At 35.9% G+C, this 27,717-nt stretch overlaps 1 protein-coding gene across 1 annotated transcript in view; it reads right to left on the bottom strand.

Moving 5' to 3' along the window:
• Window positions 1-1,537: 1,537 nt before the first annotated feature.
• LOC133336544 (high affinity cGMP-specific 3',5'-cyclic phosphodiesterase 9A) overlaps window positions 1,538-27,717 on the bottom strand; it is an 87,155-nt gene continuing 60,975 nt past the window's right edge. Inside the window, exons 3-8 of the mRNA XM_061544827.1 lie at window positions 26,858-27,009; window positions 26,281-26,388; window positions 3,947-4,073; window positions 3,588-3,883; window positions 3,142-3,526; window positions 1,538-3,077 (exon numbers count right to left, since the gene is read on the bottom strand). Coding sequence (XP_061400811.1) covers window positions 1,650-3,077; window positions 3,142-3,526; window positions 3,588-3,883; window positions 3,947-4,073; window positions 26,281-26,388; window positions 26,858-27,009 — 2,496 coding nt within the window. The 3' untranslated portion in view covers window positions 1,538-1,649. The remainder of the gene's footprint in view (window positions 3,078-3,141; window positions 3,527-3,587; window positions 3,884-3,946; window positions 4,074-26,280; window positions 26,389-26,857; window positions 27,010-27,717) is intronic.

The raw sequence follows: 27,717 nt of genomic DNA, 5'->3' as shown, positions 1-27,717 counted from the left end.
TCCGGTCTCTCTGAGGTGTATTTTTCTATAGAAAAAATCCACAAATACATCGGTGATTCTGTTTCTATCATGAGGTCTTAAAAGGCATCTTTATGTATCAAAAAATTCTTAGATCCCTCCGAAGAGTTTCTCTCTGGTATGTGTCTTCTTCTATAGAAAAAATTTGAAGTCCTTCTGATGTGATCCACAGTTGAATCAGAGAATAAATTTATCATCACATAGCCGATCTTCTTCAAGAAAATGAACCGAACTTCTTATAAGATTATCGAATATTTGGTGATCTATTGTGGATTAACTACAAGTCTTCCAATTGAAGATCTCTTATATGGTAAGATATCGAGATGATACTACTACATAAAATCCGTTGATTTTCTTAGGCGGAGCTCACACAATACGCATAAGAGATTATCTTTTAAAATTAAGAAAAAATCCCGATAGACTATATCAGATGCTAAGTAGGACCCATTTATATAATCCCATGTAATCTATGGATAGGATTTGCATAGAAATTTTTAAAATTTTTTTATTTTAAAAATTCTTTAATTTAAAAAAAATAATCTTTAAATAAAAAACATCTGAGGGGATCACCTAGAGAACTTCTTGACGGAGGGGCATTTTTTATACACCCTTATTTCCGATGTCCATAGAAATGATCCCTTTTCAAAATATGTTTTTCTAATTTTAAAGGCTAATTTTCTTTTTTACAGAAAAGGTCCTCAGAGAGTCCTTATAGAGCCCTTATTGAAGATACTTGACATGTGTTCGTTGTTACCTAGAGAATTATTTTTCATAAATTTTGTTGGAAACTGAGGGCCACATTACCGAATAATTTTCTATGATTTTGAAAATGAAATCTTGTTGCCTGGCACATAAATAAAGGTCCTTAATGTAGGTCCTAGGTCAGTTGACAATTGTTTAAAATTTATTTTTATACTTTTTTCAAAAATAAAGTTTGCATTTTTTACACACAAATTGAAATATTTCTTCACACTTTACACACATACAACATAAAGATTATCTACAAAATATGTATAGGTTTGTTTATCTCTATTTAAAACTATAAAATAAAAATCGTCTAAACGGTTTGAAAATGGGTGGAGAAATTTGGAGGTTATTGTATATGTAGTATTTTTCTAGCAGGGAGAGAGAGGTGGGGAGGTTTTTTTGTATTGCATTTTTTCTTCTTCTAAATCTGAAAATCAATGAACATGAATGATCTTCTTTGTATTGGTTTTTTGACATATAATGTTTTTTCATGATTCTTCTTGATGCTGTGCTTCTTCTTCTTGCTATAATGATTTAACTATTATTTTTGTTGTTGTTTGTTTTCCTTTAGTTGCCTATTCAATTGTTATTTTTTATCATCATCTGAATCTTCTGTTCTGCCTGCCTTCATTTCTCTACACATTTTCCGGCTCTGGCAATTTCCGCTCACAACAATGGCATACCAAAGCACTCAACCGCTGGCCCAGAGCCGACCACACTGTCATCGACATGGAGGATGATACATTGCAGCTGGACGTTTGCACGGCCGCTGTGGCCGCACTTACCGCTGCCCGCTGCTGACCATCGAGTTGTTGTTGCTGCTGCAGCAGTGCAGCAAAGGCTCCATTCGAGGAGTTGGTGGTCGTCTCTGAGCTACCACGTTGTCATATTTTCGGTGGCTCCGCCGATGATGATTGACTCTGTAGGCCCAAGTCAATGCTCAGGCTTGGCTCGGGCGGTTCGCCCAGGGTGGCGGGTGTCAATGTGGCCGACGTTGCATTTGGCAGGACACCAGTGGTAATGAGTATTGTATCGCTGGCATCGACACTGCCAATGCGTATGGGTGGCGGCATGCAGGTGGGCATATCACTGCCTCCACCGCTGCTGCTGTGAAGCGTATTGTTGCTGTTGTTCTCCTCGCCGGTGACGGTGCCATCGTGGCGGGATGATTTGCGACTGCTGTCGCCACCGCCTCCGCTACTACTGCTGTAACGTGGATTACTGCGATTGCAGGGTACATCAAGGCTATAGGCCCGATGGCGTCCGGCCGACATTAAGTCGTGTTGGTGGGAAATGTGTTTCTGTCGCAGACCCGGCGATTGCAGGCTATTCGAGATGGTACAACACATGGTGGTGGGCTTGCCGGTCAGCGGATCAATATAGGTGGCGCCCGCATCTTGCCCGCCCGTCTGGGTGCCATTGTTGTTGCGCACCGAACAGGGGCTGCTGCGGGTGCTGTTAAAGCGCTTGGAGCTCTTATCGAACGAGAAGCTAAAGTAATCGGAGAATTGTTTGAGGCGGGCCTTCCAGGAGTGTTTGGAGGCGGCAGGAGTTTCGCTGGTCGTACTGGTAGTCAAGCCATTTTGAGCACTGTTGGCAGCCGCAGCGGCGGCCGCTGCTGCTGCAGCACAACAATGTTGACGCGGTGGCTGTTGTTGGTGCTGCTGCTGTAACTGTTGATGCTGTAGCTGCTGGGTGGGCGATATGTTTCCATTGGAGAAGGTATTAATGCACATGATATTCTGCTGTTGTTGTTGCTGTTGCATGTTAGAGGCAGTGGTATTGGTAGCATTGGGTCCCGCAGCAGGCGTCTGTAGCGAAGAACCGTTTATGGAAGTGACACCTTCTGTATTTGGCACAATTGGGGAAGTATTGGATTGCAGATAACCTCCGGCCACTCTTCCACCCGACGACTGGGCTACGGTCACAATTCCAGTGGCATTCATATTCATGTCCTCGACGAGGCGACAATTAACTGTGGAAGCTTCCAAACTGCCACGATTGTGGCGATTATAGAATACATTGCTATCCGAGATGACCTGTTGCAGGCCATCGGAGAGGCGACGATTATTGGTGCTATATTGGTCTAAACTAACGGCACGATTAGAGCTAAAGTGACTGCGATTGGAGTGATAGCCATGGATGTTGCCATAGGAGTTGCGGATGCGCTGGCCACTGCCGCTGCTGCACATTTCACCAATCATGGAGGGGCGTTTTTCGCGTGACGATTTCCGCGAGGCGGAATGTGAGGATTTGGAGCGATTGCTGGTGCCTTCGGTGTCCACCTTGAATTTGGAGGTTTTCTCAGCAACCTGCAACGAATGAAAGGGAGTTAAAGAGAAGGGTATTTAAGGGAGAGGTATTTGCTTGGCTTACATCAACCTCTGTGGCCGTTTCGGAGTCACCACTTTCACTGCCCTCCGGTAGATCATGTAATTCGGCTGGCATGCCGCCCGGCTCATCGACAGAGGTGCGTGAGGCTGACTTTTGGGAGGGTATACTCCGGCGGGACTTCACACTAATGCCCGACTGGGAGCGTGGCATTTGGGGTGAAATACTGCCGCCAGAGTTGCCGGCCCCACTGCTCGTAGCACCGGTATTACTACCGCCAGCCCCACCGGTGCCACCGCCGGTCGAACCACCAGCCGTGCTTGTTGAGGCCGCATTGGCATCTGAGCCACCGCTTGTATTCTCTGAGGCGGCAGCTGAAATGCTATCGGCCAGGGATTTACGAGATTTGTTTTGAGCATCATTTAAACGCCTGGAAGTGGTCGGGAAAATTATTAATTTTTTTGTTTTTAATTTAAAATAAAATTGTTTACTTGTAGTAATCCAATGCTACGCGTACAGGAACTATAATCATATCCACAACTTCTGGCACCAGCTCACCCAAGGCTTCGAACAACGGCAACAGGACTAGACCAATAAAACGCACCTGGGAACCCGGTTTGCTAACCTTGTCGGGATCCATAAAGGGCGTTACCGGCAGACCTTCGGTTTTTTCAGCTGCACTCTGGGCAAAGAATTCTTGTAGCAAACGATCCAGCCAGGGTTCGGCCACATCCATGGGTCGGGCCTCATTGGAGATGTCGGCGACTTTTATGAGAATCATACAAAGCTAGGGAGGGAGAGGGGAAAAATAAATAAATATACTTTTTCGATTTTTTGGCAAACTACTTACCAAATTTATGTGAGCCCTATTGGAATAATCAAAGACCGGTGTAACCTCCTTAAATTGGGTCAAGATCTCATTGTGACGGGCCATATCGGTGGCTAAAATGCAACGTATAATTCCTTCACGTATTTGGCTGTAATGAAAGAGAAGGAGAGAGACGAGAAAATGGGTTAATTAAGCGGTTACTAAAACACTTCACCTTGCTTTCGCACACACACACATCCCCACATATGTGCGGAATATTTTTGTGAAGGGCCGCCCAGCCATTCACACACCCAGTACCACAACATTTCTTTTCATTTAATTTTCAACAGGATTTTTAAGTAGAAAATTACACTCTTTACAATAATTACAATTACAACAGCAACAACACACACACACATACACACTCTCGCCTACTAGAAACTAATGATGCCAACATAAGTACCGAAAAACAACCGACGACCACTTGTTTAATTACAGGTAAGTGTTTACTAACACTACCTCCGTAACATCTAGTTTAATACCTAAAAAGGGCGGGGAAGGAGGAGAATGAGGGTGTTATTTGCGAGCTAACTATATGCCTGAGGCTATATTCAAGTAATGCCACAAAAGATTAAATCAAAACAAGGCCTCAAAATATTGCAGCAGATAGGTGGGTAAATGAATGGAGGGTTTCTGTAGAGAAAGGGTTGTAAATTCCGAGATTTTGAGCTTCTAGATATCTCAGGTATTTGATTTATATGGAATATGTAAGTAAAATCAATAATGTCGGCGTTTATCGAAGATATTCGCACATGACAAGATTGTAACAGGTGCATGGGGTGCGTATGAGTGTTGACACAACGTATACGCAACATAAATTGAAGCATGGGTATTTAGTTATTAAAAGCGTACACTGAGGGCAGATAACCTCTGCCTCCAAGGGCCACTCTTCCACCCGACGAGTGGGCAGCGGTAACAATTCCAGTGCCATTCATATTCATATCCTCGACTGTGGAAGCTACCAAACCTCCACGATTGTGGCGATTATAGATAACATTGTCATCCGAAATAAACTGTTGCAAGCCATCGGAGAGACGGCGATTATTTATTTCCCGGACTCTAGATCGTATAATTACTGTCACCACGTATACAGGCAGCGTATAAGTACCGATGTAACTCATACGTCAATTGGGCCCTTATGCAATGTATTAACTAATGGTTGCTTATTTTAATATGGACACTGATAAGAAAATAGATTTTTTTTTTAATTTTTAAGGACTTTTAATAATATATCTCGAGGACCTAAATAAATTGCTCAGAATATTATTAATATAATTTTTTATGGACAACTAAAACAAAAACTACTCAAAAATAAGGATTTTTAGTACGGACTTTTTAAATATTTTGTTGGGAAAATAAGATAGAATTTTTACAAATATCTTTTTGAAAATATTTTCAAAATAATTGTTGTATTTATTCCAGGACACTAGGGCGTATAAGTAGTGTCAGAACGTATACGTAGTAAAATTATTTTTTTATTTCAGAGCCTCAGGGCGTTCATATGGTCGCGAGGCGACAATTCACTATGCCATGATTGTGGCGTGTATAGAAGAAGTTCCTATTGGTGCTATATTGGCCTAAACTAACGACACATTAGAGCTAAAGTGACTTCGATTGGAATTATTGCATACAATCTTGAAAGTAGTTATTAATCTTCAGAAAAAATCAAAGGAGCAGTCCTCTGGTTGACGAATCGGTTTTTTTTGTAAAGAAATTCACTTTTTTACCTTGAAATTTATCCAGACAGGGAGAATTCCTTCTCAGATAGGGAGAAGTCTTTCTCAGAGACACATCCGTTCAAAAATAAATGTTCTGGCAAGAGAACTAAGTATCTGGGAACATTAATTTTCGGCATTACATTTCCTTCAATACCTTTGAAAAATATCGCCAGAAAGTGAATTTCTAGGCTATTTTTCAACAGACCATGCTGCGTATGAGTGTTGACAAAATGTATATGACTTCATGATCAAATATAAAAACCATATAATGGATCTAACCTAAAAAGAATTGAACATATAACCGAACAGAAGGAATTTTCAGCTTCGCGTAGATATATTTTGGGATTACATTTCCTTCACACACACACCACAGATCACTTTTCTGGCTTGAAATTTATGCAGACGGAGAGAATTCGTTCTCAGATAAGGAGAAGTCTTTCTCAGGGACACATTCCCTCAAAAATTAACGTTCACATCTGGCAAGAGAATTAGATATTTTGGAACATTAATTTTCGGCATTACATTTCCTTCCATACCTTTGACAAATATCGCCAGAAAGTGAATTTCAAGGCTATTTTTCAAAAGACCATGCTGCGTATGAGTGTTGACAAAACGTATACGACATCGTGATCAAATATAAAAACCATATCGACGCCTCGGAGATTATTAATAGAATACAAATATTAAATAATCGGATTTTTCACAGCCTCAGAAGCTTGAGAATTGAATATATATTTTATTAGATTTATAAACAACTTCACGGTCCACATAAATTTAAATTCAAAACTTCCGTGTCTTTCTGGAATAGATTAAAATCGTTTCTATTGTAGAGAAAAAATTATATTCCTCTATTAATTAACCTAATTTTATTTTTTAACTCGATTTCAAAACATTTTCCCCTAGAGTGAAATGGTGCGTATGATTACTGACACCATGTATACGCCATGGGGTACCTTAGAAAATGAATTATGACTTTTGAGGTTTACACCACTCAAATAATAGGCAATTTATGGTGCAAACCAAAAGTTTGTTACTTAATTGACATCCTGACAGAATCTAAATACATAAAATAATGACAAACTTCCTTCCCTAATGCCTTAAAATAAATCACAAGCCTTCTTTACTAAAATAAAAATTTTCTTTAAGGACCTTTTTTATAATTTATTGCCCGAATGCATATCAAAGAAACCTCGAAGAAACCTGCGTATGATATATGCAACACGCTACTCATAATGTGTCCGGACAAAAATATATATGTATATGTGCAGGGATTTTTTTTATATTGAAATATATACATTTAAGACTTTGTCATAGAGGCATGGTCTGGCGTGAGCGTGTATACGCCAACTATCTTAGAAACCGTTTTACATTGTGTATTCTAATGGGTGCTTGTGCTGCTGCACGTGTATGCGAACGTCATGCGTCATTAAGCACACTTTCTTTCTTTCAAAAGAGCTACAACGGAAGCAAGAGGACAAGCTATAATTACAGTTAAGAGAAATATGGAAACAAATTATAATGGTGTGGCCCAGTTAGTTGGAATGTGTGTGTGTATGGTAGTGTAGAATGTATATATTGCCTTGCAAAATAAAAAAATAAAAACCCAAGTAAGTAAAAGTTCCAACAACCCTATCATTACGGACATAAATAGATATGCTGGTGTATAACTAAGAAAAGTTTTCTATTATGTTTCTCCTTGTGTTGAAAACAAAAAACTTACCTCAAAAAGCTACTCTATTCCGTTACACATTTTTCATAGACTAATAACAACATGAACAAAATGAAAAAAAAAATTCTGAATGTGCAAAATTGTGTAGAGAAATAAATTTTTGGTTTTTCCGCAACTTGTTCCTCTTTTGTTAAAGGCTGGCAGGCAGGCCACCCCTTTTATAGTGTTCGCCTCCTGTTTTTTAATTAAATTGCCAATTAAACACTAAACTAGAAGCAATTTAATTTTTTGTTTCTGTATTATTTTCTGTTGTGGTATTAGTAGCAGCAGCTTGCCACACTTGACCAGCTTTATTTTTGGTATTTTTTGGCTACAAGCTACTTTTATAATAATCTAGCTGTTAAATGCTAAACCCTAAAATAGCAAAAAGAAAGTGAGAGAAAGAGAGAGGTGGTCAGTGAAAAATTCGCAACAAAATATCCACTTTTCTTTGGAACATGTTCGAGCAATTATGAGGATAATTTGTGGAGTATTTTTTCTATTAACATTTTTTTCTGATCTCCCTTTTTTTGTTACAAAGTAGAAGAAAATGTGCTAGGAAAAATATGTTAACATTATTTGAAGTTCGGTGTTTAAAATATGGAAAGGACCTGTAGAAAATAAATGAAAAGAATTGAGTAATTTGCTGAAAATTAAGAGAGGAAGAAACGATTAGCCAGCATTTTAATACCGGGAGCGTATACGTAGTGCCGTAACTTATACGCCAATATAATACGGGGAGCGTATAAGTACTGTCGTTACTCATACGCCAATTAAAAACCCTATGCCAAAGCCAATTTTTATTTATTTTTATATGGATAGTGAAATAGTTCTTTTAACAAGATTACAAATTAAAATTTTTTGAAGGACGTAAAGCGTGCAATTTTGTGTATACATTTGGAGGACCTAAACGCAATTTAGAAAAATATTCGGAGAATATTTTTACATTTTTTGAGGGGATGGTTTTTAAGAAAAATATCGCCAGAAAGTGAATTTCAACAAACCATACTGCGTATGAGTGCTGACAAAACGTATACGCCATTGTGATTAAATATAAAAAAACATATATTGGATCTATCCTGAAAGGATAGAAAATATAGCCGAACAGAAGAAACTGTCAGTTTTTTTGTAGATATATTTTGGTATTACATTTGAAAAATTTCGTCGGAAAGTGTATTTCTAGGTTATTTTTATTGCAGACCATGCTGCGTATGAGTGTTGAGAAAACGTATACGCTATAGAACATTTAGCCGAGCAGAACAACATATGGGTTTTAATAAATAAACCTAAGTAATTAAAATAGTTGAAATTTTAAGGTTAATACGAAACGAGCAGATTTTTTTGTGAACCTCCAAATTACATTTGAAAAATTTCGTCAGAAAGTGTATTTCCAGGTTATTTTTATTGCAGACCATGCTGCGTATGAGTGTTGAGAAAACGTATACGCCGTAAAACTTTTAACGGAGCAGAACAAAATATGGGATTTAATAAATAAACCTAAGTACTTAAAAGTGTTGGGATTTTAAGCTAAATACGAAACGAGCAGATTTTTTTTTTTGAGAACCTCCAAGGGTGTGATTTTCAAATATTTTTGAAGACGCGATTTTTTTTTAAATAGACGAAGATAATAAACGTATATTTACATTAAAACATCCTCAAATTTATACATAAACATCTGGCAACAGAAGTAGATTTTGTTGGAGAATTGTGTTGAAATTACATTTCCTTCGCAAATCTTTGGAAAACATCGCCAGAAAGTGGATTTTGCAGATTATTTTACGGACTATGCTGCGTATGAGCATTGACAAAACGTATGCGCTACTGTGAAGTTATTTAAATAATGGACCATGGTGCCTATGGGTGTTAATCAAACGTATAAGTCTTTGTGATGAAATTAAAAAAAATGTGGAGGCTGAAAATAAAACGGATAATCGAACAGAGCTGAAAATTCCAATTTTGTAACAAAGAAAAAGAAAAATTATAGAACACGTTTTTTAAGAACATTAGGACGTATAATTTCTGTCACAACGCACATATTTTCCGTTATGGTCTGCGGAAATTTAATTTCGAAAAATTATAAATTTTCTGCTGCTACTACTTCCTCACATCACTTCGGCTAATGTCAATAATGAGATTTCATTCAGCCATCACCATGCCAGCCAGCATGCGAACTTTTAACAATTGTGGACAGGGTGGTTGGTGGAGGTCGGGGATCGGTTTTGGTTGGATTTTAAAACTTAAGCAGCTTTGTGGTGATAGAAATTAACTAAATTATGTGCGATAATACAAAATGGCAGCAGAATTGAAGGATGCTAAAAGGGATACAAAGGATACAGACTACAGAATAAAATAAAATCCATTTCAAAAAGGACAATTAGAGAACGCCACGCAAAAGAGGAAATAGTTTTAGCAATTACAATTTGTTTATTTTATTTTGTGTTTTATTTGATTGCCGTAAGAGAGTTAATTAAAAAATTGTTGCGGTTAAATGAGACAGAAGTTTTGGAAAGAAATCAAAGTGAAATTAAATTTACGAAAAGAAAACGATTTGTAGGTTTCTCCGAAAGTTCTTGAGAAAAATTATAAAAAATCTTCTCTCCTTTCTTTAACCCTTCAAAATCTTTTTAGGGAAGAAAAATATGTCAGGCTTTAAAATTGAAATTATTTGGCTCTTTAAAATATCTTCAGGAAAAATATATCAGAATTTAAATTAAAATTCTTGGACACAGAGAATTTACTCTCCCTTCTTTTGCCTAATGGTAAAACAGTTATTCCTCTGTGTGTGTGTGACCAAAAGATGTTACAGCTTTTTGAATTCCTTTGTAGCAGAAAAATGCGAATGCAAAGGAAGTAGTTATGTTAGTTTTTCTCCCCCAATGCACCCTAAGAAAATGTTGCAGCTCCATGCATGCATAGAACATGTTAAGAATCTCTCACTTCTGTCATTTCTTTTGCATGGGGAGGGGACGGACGGAGGGCAAAATAGTTTTGCATAACAAAGAAGTTTCAAAGAATTTCGCCCCAAAGCAAATTTGTCACATACAGACACTCATGCTAACGCACACACACATGTTTAGTGGCCATATGTTATTATTATGATTATATATTTCTAAAAGGATAAAGAAAGGAAACAGATTATATGTCATATATCTTGGAAGATGTTTTTGTTATGTGGAAAGAAATAGATAAAAAGGAAATTAAAGATCTCAATTAGGGAGAGATAGGAAGGATAATCTTTGGTTCCTTCAATTGCAGATAAATGTCCTTTTTAGAAAATATCGGAAGTTAAAAGATTTTCAAGGTATTTTTCTTTTGTGTATTCTATTATCTAGTTGAAGAACTCAGGGAGCGTATAAGTGTTGCTACAACTTATACGCCACAGGGCTCAGGAGACTGAAATGTTCGTAGATAATTTGAAAGAGCCAACATTATACTTTTATAAAATAAACAAAAATTATGTTTTTTCAAAAATGCAATTCAAAAATTAAATAAAACTTGTTTAAGGTTTGTTCAAAGGTTCAAAGGCCACAAATTGTCTGTTATGGTCTTTTTGATATTTTTTATGAAATTTCTTTTAAAATTTTTGTGGGATTTCTAAGACTTTCAGAGATTTTTTTTCAATTTTGCAGATAATTTTTATTCCAGTTCTCCAGGGCGTATACATATTGTCAACACGCATACGCAACCACAGCCCACGAACATATTTTTTTAAATACTAAAATTGTGTTTTATTAATTTTTTGTTTAGAGAATTATTATTTTTTGTATTTTATTTAATTTTTTCGTAATTTTTATAACTAATTTTTCACAAAACATTTTCTAAATATATTTATTTTTTTAGTTAATATATATTTTTTAAAAATTTTCCCTCCCCTACCATATTCTACATTTCTTCTCCGGATTCAATGGCTGCATTGTTTCACATTTATAGACATCAGCAAATTCCATAAAATTACCCAAAACATTATTCACGCGCTCCTGATGGCTGGCATGTATGCGAAAATTACTTTCCCCATTGGCTCCGGCACCACTAATGCCACACCATGTCTGGGCAAAACTTAAGAAAAATAATTTCATATCATTTTGATCGAATGACTGATCCATTTCATAATCCAGCAAAGTTTCCAATGCCAATCGTAGACCCTCCGAATCGGCAATATTTTCATTTATTGTCGAATGGCCATCCGCATAACGATCATCGAGGTAACAATTGGATTGTATGCCAAATTTGATAATTGCCTTGGGGCCCCAGCCATTATTCGTGTTGCCATTTTTACCATAATTCATGCCATCATAATCGAAACCATGTAGCAGTTCATGGGCCAGGATGTAGACAAAACCTCCGTAAATTTTTGCAGGTTTCATACAACGATCATAGAGGGGAGCGGTCAATATACCAATCGGTAATTCAATGGCATTTTTCTTTAGGCGATAATAGGCATTAACATCCAATGGGCCATAGGATTGATCGAAATATAGGGAAGATAAAGATAATTCCGGATCCATTACAATTTCCGTTACATCGCTAACCATGTGGGGTATCAGCTGCTGTAGTTGTTGTTGATTTCTAAATTTCGTCAAGGCAATTAAATTTAAATCATAAATATCGGAAATTTCCAAATCTTTACTACCAATACTTGAATTCTCTTCCAATTTTGGTAACAGCAAACGCATGTTACGAATTTTCTCTATACTGAGATTTTTCGAATAGACATCTCGCTCAAATACCGAGGTGGAATTTATCAATTTTTCAAATTGTATTTTAAGTTTGCTGAAAATTTCCTCCAAATGTTTTTGAGTTTCGGCGATAAATTCCTCTTCATCCCCATGGTGTTGTAGCCTCAAGAATATCCGGGTCAATTCTGAGGGCATAAAATCATTCAGCTGCCTTAAACATTCTTCCTTTTGTTTAAAATAACCCTCATCATCGTGAAGATTCACTTTGAAATTCACCAAAAATTGTACCAAAAAATATTTGGCAATTGTTTCGATTTTGGTTTTGTCCAGCAGACGCACAAGGTTACGCAAATAATTTTTATCAGCCACTATTAGCATTTTTTGTTCAAAATTCCTTGGTAATTGGAAATCTTGCAGCAATGTTTTGAAATATTTCATTAGGTCCACTTGAGGCAATTCCCGTGCCAAAGACGCCAAGGTTTGAGGTTCCTTTAAAATCATGACATCTTTATTGTTGACCAAGGCCAATAGGGATTGTTCGAATTGCACAACTTCATTGGCAATTAAATTGGATTTCCTTACCCTAACACCCAGATCCATCATTAACATTTTGATATAACGTTGATAGAAAAAAACAGATTCTTCATCATAGGTACTATCCGATTGTCGGGCCTTGAGTAGTTCAAATGAAGGTGGCATTAGATAGACAATCAGCTGTTGAGAACTTTGCCAATTCGGTTGGACTAGGGTACGAATCAAGGTCTGGCTACCATAACGTCGCATATGCCCAGCCACATATTCCCAATTGAAATTCGTTTCCATACGGCTGGCAGAGAAATTGCTGTGCAGTATTGGCCAACTGGAACTGAAATTACCCAAAACATCGGTATACAAACGTATGGCCAATTCATCTTGGGTCCGAGATCTTAAAGTTCGTTTGTCCAGACAGGATTTGTAAAATTTCACCACACTTTCTGAGGCCAGATCACTATTTGCATGGCTTCCCACGTCCTCCTCCTGTTCCTCATCTTGCTTTTCAGCTTCATCTAAATACTGCATAAGTAAATATTTATTTTGGGCCTTAATGGCGGTCAGGGTGTCTGTGGGTTTCATAAATCTCAGCTGATGTGGCACACGCCAATTGCCACAGGCATAATTCCAAAAGTCATCACAGGGCTGCTCCAGCAGATCCATATAGTCGTCCATTTGAAGTTTAACACTGGGCCAATAGGTGGTATTACATTTTGGGAATTTCTGTTTGCTGCTCAATGGTGTCTGTGTTGTGGGGGGTAGAGCTCGAGCGACCTTTAGCATTATGGAGATGCCAATAAACCACAAAATATGGCTAAAGTTGGAAGGCATTTTCTTTTCTGCTTATTCTTTAGCAAACCGCAAATAATTTCCGATTAACACCTCTCCCAAGCTTAATTAAAATAAAACTAAATCGTTAATCAATTTCAAGCCAGTTTTGAAATATTATACAAAAAAATATTTCCATTTCTCTCTCCCTCTCTTTTTTAAATTCAATTCGTTGCTGATAAGCCCTTCTCTGTGTAATTTTTGCAATACCCAGTTCAATTCCAGCCAATAATCTATTTCTTTTTGTAATTTTTGATTTACGTTGTAATTTCCATCAATAATAAAAAATAATAAATTAAAACACACAAACACACAATTTGTAATTTGAAATGATAACACCATTTGAGAGTTTTCACTTTAGGAAATAAATAAATAAAATACTTGATGAAATAAAAAAAATATATATTTTATTATTTATTGAAGAGCTCTCTTGAGGAGGCCATTTGATGATTGACTAGCTAGCTATCTGTCGGAATGAGAAGTTCAAACGCCGCTCATTGAATTAAATAAACATTTGTGTTACTTAGTTTTTTTTTTTTTTTGGAGAACTGATAAGATCAATCATGATGGACAATACACCAAACGGCTACACAGTGTTTGGAAAACGTAATAAATAAAAAAGAATTTTGAAACAGAATATAAATTATATAAAAACAAATAATAAAATGAATATTGAGGGAATTCATTAACAGCGTATTAATCAAACAGATTTATAAAGAATTGGCGGACTAAAATATTTTAAATGAAAACTTAAAATGAATATTAAAAACTATTAAAAGAAAAAAAAGTAAAAATATTTCAATTGTAATTAGAAACCAGTGAGCGGAGCAGTATAGTCGGACGGAGCCGACCATATGATACCCTACACAACTTTCACGAAAATGTAGCTTTCTTTGTTCTATGTTCTGAGCTTGCGCAATATTTCCCGATACTTGCACCCTCTTGACCGATTAGAGGTCAACAGCACCTCTTCCTAACACTGACAACAGCACCTCTTTCCGAATATTGGAAATATTTCGTACGGTCCCTCTAATTACTTTTCCAGGCTCGAAAATAAAAAAATACGTTTTCGGCCCACTTCATCCCAATATTATTATCTGATCATCATCGAAAATTATAGACGTTGTCCTTGAACATAACTGGATCCTCATGGAAAATTTCCAAGCGATCAGAGCTATATTTCCGGCCTCTAGTGTGGTAATGGGTTACTAAATAATATCTGAGTACGTAAGCACCTGTAAATATGTACGTGTAACTCCCACATTCGAGTACATGCGACCATATAATTGGTATCAATTTAAAGATCAACCACTCCTCTTGGATATACTATGAATTTCTCGGCTATATGTCCTTCAGGAGTAAATATATACGCCATAGAATACAAATTTGGTAATTTTTCACACAAAAGTTAGGGTCCATTTGACCCGCTAAATATTGACCAATCTTTATCAAATCAGGCATACTTATTCTTTGGCCCGATCCCCTTCTCCATGCAAAATTTTACGAAGTTCGGGCCATTATTGCGGCTTCTGGAGGAACCAGAAAACCCGACAAAATTTAGTATTTGGTCCATTTCATCCGCTAAATATTAAGCGATTTTCCCAATAGGGGTCTTCATTGGGCCGAACCCATTCTACATGCAAAATTTCGTGAAGATTGGTACATAACTGTGACCTGTATCGTGTTTACAAATTATAATGGACAGACGGACGGACGGACACACATGTCTAGAACGACTCAGCTAGTCGAGATATGAAGATCGGTATACTTGAAGGTGGGTCTGGGATCAATATTTCGCGGCGTTACAAACTCTTGGGGCTGCACAAAGTTATAATACCCTGACAACATAGTTGTGTAGGGTATAAAAATAGAATCAATAATCTCAATTTTTTAATGTTCTTGTAGAGGTAGTTTCTTTATTTTCTATAATCTGATAATTTAATCCATTAGTCTATTAAGCAGGGCAGCATTAAGGACCCACAGTAGCTATTGCCTTCAAGAAATCAACTAAAAATATTGCTCTTAAATAAAAATTTGAGTAAAATCGGCATAATATTATGATTTCTAAATCTGAATTGTGCTTTTGAAAAAAAAAATTGTTTTTAAAATGAAAGTTATCATATTTCTCTCTTTTTATCTTAAGTTATTCCTTTGGACACCAGAATATTTGAAACCTATGTATTCAAAAAATATGGTCAGTTCTTAGAAAATATGGCCAGTTCTGAGAATATTAACCATCAAATAAGAAATTTGCAGTTGTTATTGGTGGCGTATGCGTATTGACACTACTTATACGCCACAATAGGCACATGTGAACTTTGTTATAAAAATGATATGGTAATTGGTGGCGTATGAGTGTTGTCGTTACTTATACGCAACGGCAAATATCTGTGCAAATCATTATCATTGAAGAAAAATGTAATAGGAAATTATGTTTTAGAATTCACTTCTATTTAAAATCAAATGAAATGTGGAAGAAATTAATCAAAATTATCCTGAGAATCCCTGAGAACTATTTGCATTTGGGCATTCGTATTGGGTTTTCTTTTATCAATGACGTCAATGAATCTTTCTCTCTATCTCTGGTTTTTCTTTCATCTCATCATGTCTTGGGATTTAAAGTTTTATTTGAAAAATTAATTTTTATGATTATCAAAACTAAATAAAAAAATAAAATCGCAATGGAAAAAACTACAAAAAAGACAAAACTTCAAGCATTTGCAATAGTGACACCATTTGCAGTAACAACTCTCCGTGGAGTACAGAGCAGCGAGCGAGGAAAGCGAACAAAAAAGCAAAAAAGTACACACCATAAAAAGCAACAGAGTAGCAAATAAACTGTCATAAAAGAAATTGAAATATATTTCGAAATGACTTTGGCTATGGTGTGGATGGTGGTGGTGGTATTGGTGTTAAAGACGTTTCTCGTTTATGCCTTTATTTCGCATGAAATCCGAGCTAAATACTAGTGGAGAGATATGGTAGTGGGAAGTATTTCATGGGTGGAAGAAAGGGTTATTTTTGATGTTAAGGGAAGGTTGCCATATTTTAAGATGTCATAGGATATAGCTACATCATTAGAAGTTCTAAATTTTTATGAAAGGAAATAAGGGGAAAATTGAGATTATTTAATAAGGGTTTGCCATTATTGAAACAAATTTTGGGTAAAGAAAAAGGCTTCTGGTTTAAAAATTAAATCAGAGGAGATCATAATATGTTCATTTTCCAAAAATAGTTCTCTGGCTGCAGTAGATATTTAATCTCTGAATTTTTAGCAGGTTTTCTACAATAAACCCAAAACTCTTTCATCATAAGCGGAGATTTTCTTCGAACTTTAAAATTCCGTCCCCAATAATCCTGAACTTTTCAGTCCACCAAATATCATTGACATTCCTTCTAAATCTCTTAGTGTCATATTCGAGTTTCCCAAACCGAACTTAAAAATTCTATATTCTTGAACTTTTCAGTCCACCTAATGTCATTGTTATTCCTTCAAATTCTCATAGTGGCATCTTCGACATTCCCAGCCCACATTGTTTGACAATTCAATCTCATTCCAACTCTTTTTTTTTATCTTAGATACGTTCTTGTTTCAGTTCTCATTGGATCCTTAGGCGGGTTTTTATTTCTTTCTTTTTTTTTGCAACGATGATGATGATGATGACAAAGTAATCGTAAACACTTTCAATTAAGAAGATTAAATTACACAGCCAAAAGTGAGGACAAAAAGAGGGGGAGGTGAGAAGAGGGAGAAACAAATACTCTGTTAAACTTTTTGAAATAACTTAAAGTTGTGTGACAGTTATTTAAGGATTTTGAGTGTAACACTGGTAATCATAAATATTTTTTCAGGGTAATTTTAACAAAGAAGCCAATGTGGGAGATTTTGAAAATATTTTATTGGAAAGGTTTAAAGGTCAATAAACCAGAGAATGATAACTTAATTCTTGCATAGAAAGCAATAAATACCACTAAAGTTTCAAAAGACAATGTTCCTACGACAGAGGGGTATACTATCCGAAAAGACCGGAGGCTCACTCGGCCAACATCTCTCACCACAGGCCATGGTGGAAAATCAGTAGAGCTGCTACAACCGGAGGCTCACTCGGCCAAAATCTCTCACCTCAGGCCATGGTGGAAAATCAGTAGAGCTGCTACAACAACAACTGAAGTTTTATTGAAACAATATTAATACTTTCCATACCTCTCTTTGCTTTACTACAATCTCTTAATATCCTTTACATTTCCTCTTCACATTTTTTTATTCCACCTTCCATTAAAAAATTACATTTGCTATTCATTATACAGCCTTGTATCTTAATTAATCGACATATTACATCGTTTCATGTTGTTGTTGTTTTTTTTCCTCTTAAAGAGTTTCATCAATTCAATTAAGTAATTTTCTCCATTTAACATTTTAATAGGATTTTCATATTTTAGCCGAGAACAACTTCTTACCTTTATGAGTTTCATTTATATTCGTTTTAATTTTTTCCTTTTTTGGTAGATAGTACTTCAAATAAAACCACTTGCTTTATTTACACACACATGTTAACTGCAGTTGAGAGTGTATGTGTGTCTGTGTATTTGTAAATTTACATTTATAATTTGAAATTGCATTTTCTTAAAAATTAAATTTCTGGCATCTTTCTCTATCTTAGGCTCATTTGTAAAAATTTTTTACATAGCCATCTATATACATACATATGTTGAAGGATAAGAGTTATGTGAAAAACTAGTAAGAAATTTACCAGTAACATCATAAATTTAATTGCAAACAATTTTTGTAGGTGGCATGGGAAATAAAGGGAGGATATTAGAGTGGGTACAAAAAAAAAAAAAAAAATAACGGGGAAAAAGGAAGACTTTTGGTGAAAATGTTAATAACAGTTATGCAAATGTTATAAACATTAAGAAATATTTTTAAAACTGGCATTTTCTGCTAAAAATGTTATTAACAGTGACATTGAAACCTAAAAATTAAATTAACAGTGACATTTCGTGTGGGAAATTTTATTAACAGTGACATTTTCTGGGGAAAATTTTATTAACAGTAACGTTTTCTGTTGAAAATGTTAGTAACAGTAGCATTATCTGCTGAATATGTTATCAAAAACAACATTTTCTGTTTAAAATTTTTTTAACAGTGACATTTTCTGTGAAAAATTGTATTAGCAGAAATTGTTTTGGAGGAAAATGTTAATAACATTGACATTTTCTGTGAAAAATGTTATGAACAGTAAGATTTTTTGAGGAAAAAGTCACATCTGTGGAGGAAAATTTTAATAACAGTAACATTTTTGGAGTAAAATGTTAATAACAGTAACATGTTATCTTGCAAATGTTATTAACAGTAAGCGTTCTGTTGAAAAGTTAGTAAATTGTATTAGCAGTAACATTTTCTGTGAAAAATTTTATTAACAGTAATTTTTTTTGAAGGAAAATGGTAATAACTGTAACATGTTGAAAATGTTAATAACAGTAACATTCGACCCACTTTAATATTATTGTCAAAATTGTTCTTAAGTTACCAAGCTTCGTATACACACACACTTAATATTTCGACTTTACGATTGCATATTTTAATTTTATTATAGCAGAGGCAGAGATAGGGAGAGAGAACAGGGAGAGAGGAGGGAGTGGAGGAAAGTGAGGCAGAGCGATGGTGAATTTACTTTATATATAAGCAAACTATTAGAAAATGAAATTAAATAATTAAAAATATATAAAGAAACTTTTGCTATATGTATAACTTAATAGCCATCATAAGAGGGAAGGCAGGAAGGTGTAATAAAATTAAATACCATTAAGGATCTAATAAAATAAATAACAAATCGGGAAAAATAACATTTCATAGGAGTTTAGTTGAAATCAATAGAGTGCGAGGTTCTATGCTTAGAAGTTCCAATTTATCACCGCTTGGAGCTCTGGGAATTTCAATAGAAGAGCTGAAGGTTCAGGAAATCTCTATGGACGATATAAAGGCTCAGGGAGTCTCTATAAATGTGCTGAAGGCTCAGGAATATCTGCTGACGATATGGAGACTAAGGGTGTCTCTATAAACGAGCTTAAGGCTTAGGGAATCTCCATAGACAAACTAGATGCTCAACGGATATCTATAAAGGAGCTGAAGGATCAGGAGTTTCTAGAGATGAAGGCTCAATGAGCCTATAGACGAACTAAAGGTTCAGGGAGGCTATAGAGCTAAAGGCTCAGATATCTATATATATAAAAGAGCTTAGTGTTAAGTGAGTGAGTGAGTGAGTGAGTGACTGACAGATCATCGCCCAGACGAAACGGCTAAAGCTAGAAGCTTGAAATTTTGAGTGTGGGTTGGTGTTGGTGTGTAGGCGTGAGATAAGACTGGGTTTTTGGAAATTCGAACTAGAAGGGTACGAAAAGTACTAAAATGTACCAAATATGATACCCTTTGTATTAGGCGAACGGGAAGAGCTAGAATTCTGAAATTTGGAATGTGGGTCACTGATGTAAAGTTAGGAAGATGTACAAAAGCGTTTTTGGAAATTCGAACTAGAACGGTACGAAAAGTACTAAAAAGTACTAAATGTGATACCATTTGTATTTGGCGAACCGGTAGAGCTAGAACTCTGAAATTTGGATTGGTGGTCGCTGAGTGTAGGATAGATGTACCAACGGGTTTTTGGAAATTCGAAATAGAAGGGTACGAAAAGTACTAAAATGTACTTAATTTTGTACAATTTCGTAGCATGTGAATTGATAGAGCTAAAAACTTGAAATTTGGAATGCGACTTAGGGATGAGATGTAGAGTCTATTTAAGGAGATGGTTTTGAAAGCGTGTACTCATGTGTACGAAAAGTACTATATGATACTATATTTGGTACAAATTTAATTTGGAGATACAAATCGAGCTGGAATCCTGAAATTTGAAATTAACATTAGGAGTTGGACATCTGAGTGTAGGATTGGGAATGTACGTAGTTTTGGAATTTTTTTACCCAGTTTCAGTAATTTATATTCATGGGTACTAAATGGTACTAAATTTGGTACAATTTGAATTTTATGCGAACCAATAGAGCTAGAATCATGAAATTTGGAGTCAGGATAATTGTTGGGGTGTAAGATCGAGATATGTAGGAAGTTTTAAAAATTTTTACTAATGTGTACTAAATTTGGTACAATTTGAATTGTGGGTGAACCGATAGTCTGGGGGTGAAAGTTTGGGTTAAGTGGGACGTTTTGGAAATTCGTACTACTGTGTACTAAATTTGGTACAATTTGAATTGTGAGTGAACCGAAAGAGTTGTAATCCTGAAACTTGGATTTAGCATCTCTGTTTAGGGTAAGTAAGAAGTTTTCGAAATTCGTACTACTGTGTACTAAATATCGTACAATTTGAACTGTAGGTGAACCGATAGAGTTGGAATCCAGAAACTTGGATTTAGGATCGCTGTGAGGGTGTAGGATTGGGGTCTGTAGGAAGTTTTGGAAATTCGTACTACAGTGTACTAAATTTGGTACAAATTGAATTGTGGATGAATCGATAGAGTTGGAATCTTGAAACTTTGATTTAGGACCACTGTGGGGGTGTAGAATTGGGGTATGTAGGAAGTTTTGGAAATTCGTACTACAGTGTACTAAATTTGGTACAAATTGAATTGTGGATGAACCGATAGAGTTGGAATCCTGAAACTTGGATTTAGGATCACTGTGGGGGTGTAGAATTGGGGTATGTAGGAAGTTTTGGAAATTGGTACTACTATGTACTAAATTTGGTACAATTTGAATTGAGGGTGAACCGATAGAGTTGGAATCCTGAAACTTGGATATAGGATCACTGTGGGGGTGTAGGATTGGGGTCTGTAGGAAGTTTTGGAAATTCATAGTACTGTGCACTAAATTTGGTACAATTTGAATTGGGGGTGAACCGATAGAGTTGGAATCCTGAAACTTGGATTTAGGATCACTGTGAGGGTGTAGGATTGGGGTCTGTAGGAAGTTTTGGAAATTCGTACTACAGTGTACTAAATTTGGTACAAATTGAATTGGGGATAAACCGATGGAGTTGGAATTCTGAAACTTGGATTTAGGATCACTGTGGGGGTGTAGGATTGGGGTATGTAGGAAGTTTTAGAAAATTGGTACTACTATGTACTTAATTTGGTACAATTTGAATTGAGGGTGAACCGATAGAGTTGGAATCCTAAAACTTGGATTTAGGATCATTGTGGGGGTGTAGGATTGGGGTATGTAGGATGTTTTGGAAATTGGTACTATTGTGTACTAAATGTGGTACAATTTTAATTGTGGGCGAACAGATAGAGTTGGAATCCTGAAACTTGGTGTTAGGATCACTGTGGTGGTGTAGGATTGGGGTAAGTAGGAGGTTTTGGAAATTCGTACTACTGTGTACTAAATTTGGTACAATTTGAATTGTGAGTGAACCGATAGAGTTGTAATCCTGTAACTTGGATTTAGGGTCTCTGTGGGGTTGTAGGGTTAGGGTAAGTTGGAGGTTTTGGAAATTCATACTACTGTGTGCTAAATTTGGTACAATTTGGATTGTGAGTGAACCGATAGCGTTGGAATTCTGAAACTTGGAATTAGGATCTCTGTGAAGTGTAGGTTTGGGTTAAGTAGGAAGTTTTGGAAATTCATACTACAGTGTACAGTCATTATGGGGGTGTAGAATCGGGGTATGCAGGAAGTTTTGTTGGAAGTAGAAGGGTGCGAAAAGTACTAAAATGTACCAAATATGGTACCCTTTTTATTAGCGAACGGGAAGAGCTAGAATTCTGAAATTTGGAATGTTGGTCACTGATGGAAAGTTAGAATGATGTGCAAAGGGTTTTTGGAAATTCGACCTATAAGTGTACTAAAGGTACTAAACTTTACTGAATTTACTTCCTGTTGTATATATATTGAACATATATAGCATGAATCTTGACATATGAAATGAAATACTGGTTGGGAACTAGTGTTGATGTACGGAAATAAGTACATTCGTACTTATGTATATAAAAAGTGTAAAATGGTACTTAATTTCGTACTATTTGCATTCAGTTGAGTGTGTAGAGATGGAATCTTGATAATCGGAATTAGCTTTAAAAAATCGTACTTATTTGTACGAAAAGTACTAAATGGTACTAAATTTGGTGGAAGTTGGATTTAGGTGAACAGACAGAGCTGAAGTCTTCAAATTGGGAATTAAAATGACTGTTGGAATGTAGGACTGAGGTAGATTATGAAATTCGTACTTATTGGTACGAAAGGTACTATATGGTACTTAATTTAGTACAATTTGGATTTTGCTTGAAAGGATAGAACTGAAAACCTGAAATTTGGAATTAAGATTTCTGTTGAAGATTGAGCTATAGAGACATCTTTGGAAACTCGTATTTATGTGTACGAAAAGTAATAAACGGCACTAGATGGATTTGGGTGAACGGAGAGAGCTGGAAACCCATAATTTGGACTAATGGTTGATGTTTGAATATAGAATTGAGATATGGAAACATAGTACATATGTGTACTAAATAGTACTATATTTCGTACAACTTGATTATGTATGAACGGATAGAGCTGGACTCCCGAATTTTTTAATTAAAATTACTGTTGGAGTGTAAGATTGACATAGTTTAGGAAATTGTTAATTATAGAAACAAAAAGTACTAAATGGGTTCGGAAATCTTACAAATGTGTGAACGGATAGGGCTGTATTCTAAAATTTTGAATTAATATTACAGTTTGAGTGCAGAATTGAGATATGTCGGTAATTTTTTTTAAAATTCGTCATTATGTGTACTAAATGGTAAAAAATTGCTACAATTTAGATTCGAGTTAACGGATAGAGATAGTAAACGTAAATTTGTAATTAAAATTGCAAGATTAAGGAAGTATTGGAATTTCGTACTTATGGATACGAGAAGACCTAATTGGTACTTAATATGGTACAATTCGTTTTGTGTGAGCGGGAATCCTAATATTTGGACATAAAAATAATTTGGAACAATTTGGACTTTGGTGGAAGTAAGATTAGGATTGATGGATTGATGTAGTTTTAGAAATTCTTACCTATGAGTATGAGAATTACTAAATGGTACTAAATTTGAAACCATTTGCATTTGGTTGAATCTTGAGATTTGGAACTTAGATTACTGTTGAAGTGTAGTATTGAGCTATGGAGACAACTTTGGAAACTCGAATTTATGTGTACCAATAGTATAGAATAGAAAATTCACTAAACTTGGATAACGGAGAGAGCTGGAAACCTAAAATTCAGAATGTTGGTCATTGACAGAGAGTTAGAAAGAAGGACCAAAGGGTTTTTGGTACTAAATTTAGTGGTGTTCGAAAAGTTCTAAATGGAATTACATGTGGAAACTGTACGTTTTTGCTAAAGTGTGGATTTCGGAAAATAGTGCTTATGTGTATGAAGAGTAATTAATGGTAATAAACTTGATATTAAATGTAGGAATAGAGGTGGAATTCAGAACTATAGTACAACTAATTATACGGTATTCACCATTTCCATATGAAATATTTTTTTATTCCCTTTCCGCATACGAAGTAGCGGGTACTTTGCTAGTTACCTATAAATGAGCTGAAGGATGAACAAATCACTACAGACGAGCGGAAGGATCAGGGACGCCAACTAAAGACTCAGATAGTCTCAGGAATATTCTATAGACGAGCTGAAGGATCAGGGCGTCTTTATGAACGATATGGAGACTCAGGGAGGCTAAATAGGCAATCTGAAGGCCCAGGGAGTCTCTAGAGATGTGTTAAATGCACAAATATTATCCATAAATGAGCTAATATTCTCTACAGCCAAGCTGGAGGCTCAGGATTATTCTATAGACGAGCTGAAGGCTCTAGGCGTCTCTATGAACGATATGGAGACTCAGGGAGGCTCCATAGACAAACTGAAGGCTCAGGGAGGCTTTAGAGATGTGCTAAAGGAACAGATAGTATCCATAAATGAGCTGAAGGCTCAGATATTCTCTGCAGCCAAGCTGAAGGCTCAGGAATATTCTATAGGCGGCTGAAGGCTCAGAAATACTCTATAGACGATAAGGAGACTCAGGGAGTCTCTACGGACGAGTTGAAAGGTCAATGAGCTTCTACATACCAGTTGAATGCTCGGAGAGTCTCTGTTAACGAGCTGAAAGCTCAGGGAGTCTCTATAGGTGAAATGAAGGTTCAGAGAGTCTCTATAGCCGAGCTGAAGGCTCAGGAATGTTCTATAGACAACATGGAGACTAAAGGAGTCTTTATTGATGAGCTGAAATGTCAATGAGCCTCAATAGATCAGTTGAAGGCTCGGAAAGTCTCTGTTAACGAGCTGAAGGCTCAGATAGTGCACTAAGGGAGTCTCTGCGGACGAGCTGAAAGGTCAATGAGCCTCTATAGACCAGTTGAATGCTCAGAGAGTCTCTGTTAACGAGCTCAGATAGAGCACATAAATGAGCTGAAGGCTCAGACAGTCCTTAGAGACGAGCTGAAGGTATCTCTACAGACGAGCGGAAGGCTCCAAGGCTTAGAGAGTCCCTATAAATGAGTTGAAGGTTCAGTGAGTCTCTATAGATGAACTGAAGGTTAAGGGAATCACAATATATGGGTTCAAGACTCAGGAAGACTATATTGACTAGTTGAAGAGTCAGCGAGTCTATATAGACGATCGGAAGTCTCATATAGTCTTTATAGATGAGTTGAAGGCTAAAGGAGTATCTATAGACGAACCGATGGCTCAGCGAGTCTCTATAGACGAGCTAAATGCCCAAGGAGTATCTATAGACGAACTGAAGCCTCCGGAAGTGTCTATGTACTATATGGAGGTTCAGGGAATCTCTATAAATGAACCGACAGACAGTCCCTGTAGACGAGCTGAAGCAGGGAGTCTTTATGGGTGAAGTATATTACTCAGGTACAGAATTGATTCTAATATAAAATTGAAGCACAAAATTTATTGGAATATTCAAAAAACACGCTAATTCCCTGTTATGAGATTTGCTTTAGAAGTTTTCTATATTGACGAGTTTCGGAGTTCAACTGATAATGCTGCCCACTTTTCAAGGTTCAAAAAAAAAATGTTTTGCTATTTATTATTAAAATATTATTTTATAAATTGATTTCATAATTGATATAAATTTTTTATTATTTATTTAATTTATTTTGTTGTTTTTTTTAATATGTACTTTAATTTATTTTTGTTATTTCAATTGGTTTTATTTTTTCTTTGTTTGCAATTGCCCTGGCAAATCTTTTGTTTGTGACATTTAATTTTTATATATTTGTATTTTATCGAGTTTGTGAATTAAATACCAGTAGCATATGTTCAGATTTATCTCTCTATGATTTATATGCAGTTTGTATATTATTTTTTGGGGCCAGAGTTTCCCATGGAATAATATTTCAAACTTTTCTCTATCTCCCCCCTCTTTCAAAAACAGGAAAAAGAAAAATATTTAAACTAAATTTGTTCATGAACAATAGCTGTGCGGAAGAGTGTGTGTGTGTGTGGGTAAGTGAATGCATGAGTGTTCTAAGAGTACTTGGCATTAACTTCCTTTGCCAGTGGTCAAGTCCCAACCATTGGTCAAGTTCTAAGTAACAGTTTTATAGAGGAGAAGAAAGAGGGTTGTTGGCTAGCTTCAAGAGGATTTCTGTTGGACTTAGAAAACTAAGTGTGGTACTTGTGGCCATACAGCTTATTACAAATATATATATATATATATATATGTGGGTGTGTCTACACACTCTCACAAAGTACTTAGACAAACATTAGAGTTAAACAAGAGGAAATAGAAATGTATGTAGAGAAAAATAATATTTTATTGTTTTATTTTTAAATCCAGAAAAAAATTGCAACTTACTTGAATGCTTCTCGGCTAAAATTTCTAAATATATTACAGTCTGGATGTTCCAATAAACGAAATGCTATCGAGCAATGATGATTCTCTAAAGGCGATATGTCATTATATCTGAAACAAGAATAGAAGAAAATATGTTCATTAAATGCATAACATAAAGGATTTTGCAGCCCCTTAGCCATAACAGCTGTTACCCTCCCGAAAAAAGGATTACAAAAAAATTCACACAATTTTTCCTTTTTTTCCTTGTCTCGCTCTCTTCCAAACACAGCATGAATTTTTTACCTTTGGGTTACATTCTAAATCTAGGATTACAAGTTTTCCTTCTTCGTCCTCTTTTTTTTTTTTTTTTTGAAGGAAGGCCAACACATAAAAAAGTTTGATGGACACCATTGTTGAGTTTGATTGACGTTTATTGGCTCAAATGGTTGAATGGTTTCAAAGTTTCGCATTGGGGTTAAGTTACGTACGTTCCCCTCTACACCATCTCTATTACATGCTGTGTGAGAGGCAAAGGCTTAAAGGAAAATTTGTGTGTGGGTGTTTGAGTGTGTGAGAGAGATTCTGGTTGGCCACCTACCTTAGTGCCAATTCTGTACGGGCGTTTATTTGATAAATGTTATTGTAGCCTGGATGATCGAGATCATGACAAATGCAGGATACCAAAAGGATGAGACACTCCAAATCACCTAAACGTTGTAATAGATTGGCTTGACGTGTTATGGCATACATCTGCAAATGAGATGAAAAAAACGGATAAGAAATATTAATAATGATGATGGGAATTTAATAAACAGGGAAATATGAAAGGATACACAAAGGATATAGAAGGGAAGGGATAAAATAATGAGGATTTATTGGGATATTTGAATAAAAAATAAATTTTGTAGGGATCTAAATTAGGCCTAGGTATCTCTACAGACAAGCGGAAGTCGCCATTGACGAGCTGAAGTCTTAGAGAGTCCATATAAATGAGTTGAAGATTCAGTGAGTCTCTATAGATGAGTTGAAGGTTCCGAGGGTTCAAGGTTCAGGGAGTCTCTATAGACTAGCTGGATGCTCAGTGAGTCTCTATAAATGAACCGAAGTCTCATAGAGCCTTTACAGACGACCTGAATTATCTGCAGACGAGCTGAAGGCTCAAGGAGTCTCTATAGACGAACTAAAGGCTCAATGAGTTTCTATAGAATATTTAGAGGCTAACGGGATCTTTAAATCTACTTTAAATCTACAGCGAAATATGAAAGGATATACACATAAAGCAGGAATGGTATATAATAATGAGGATTTATTGGGATATTTTAATAAAAAATACATTTTGTAGGGGTTCACCTTAGGTCTAGATTTTTAAAAATATGACATATGAAAGACATACAAATATAGAAGGAAAAGGGATATAATAATGAGGATTTGTTGGGATATTTGAATAAAAAATACATT

Source organism: Musca vetustissima, unplaced genomic scaffold (assembly GCF_032173495.1).
Source record: "Musca vetustissima isolate MV318-11 ecotype Yass unplaced genomic scaffold, APGP_CSIRO_Mvet_v1 utg1129, whole genome shotgun sequence".
NCBI lineage: Eukaryota > Metazoa > Arthropoda > Insecta > Diptera > Muscidae > Musca > Musca vetustissima.
The sequence above is the reverse complement of the archived record's forward strand: the minus strand, read 5'-3'. Positions and strand labels throughout refer to the sequence as shown.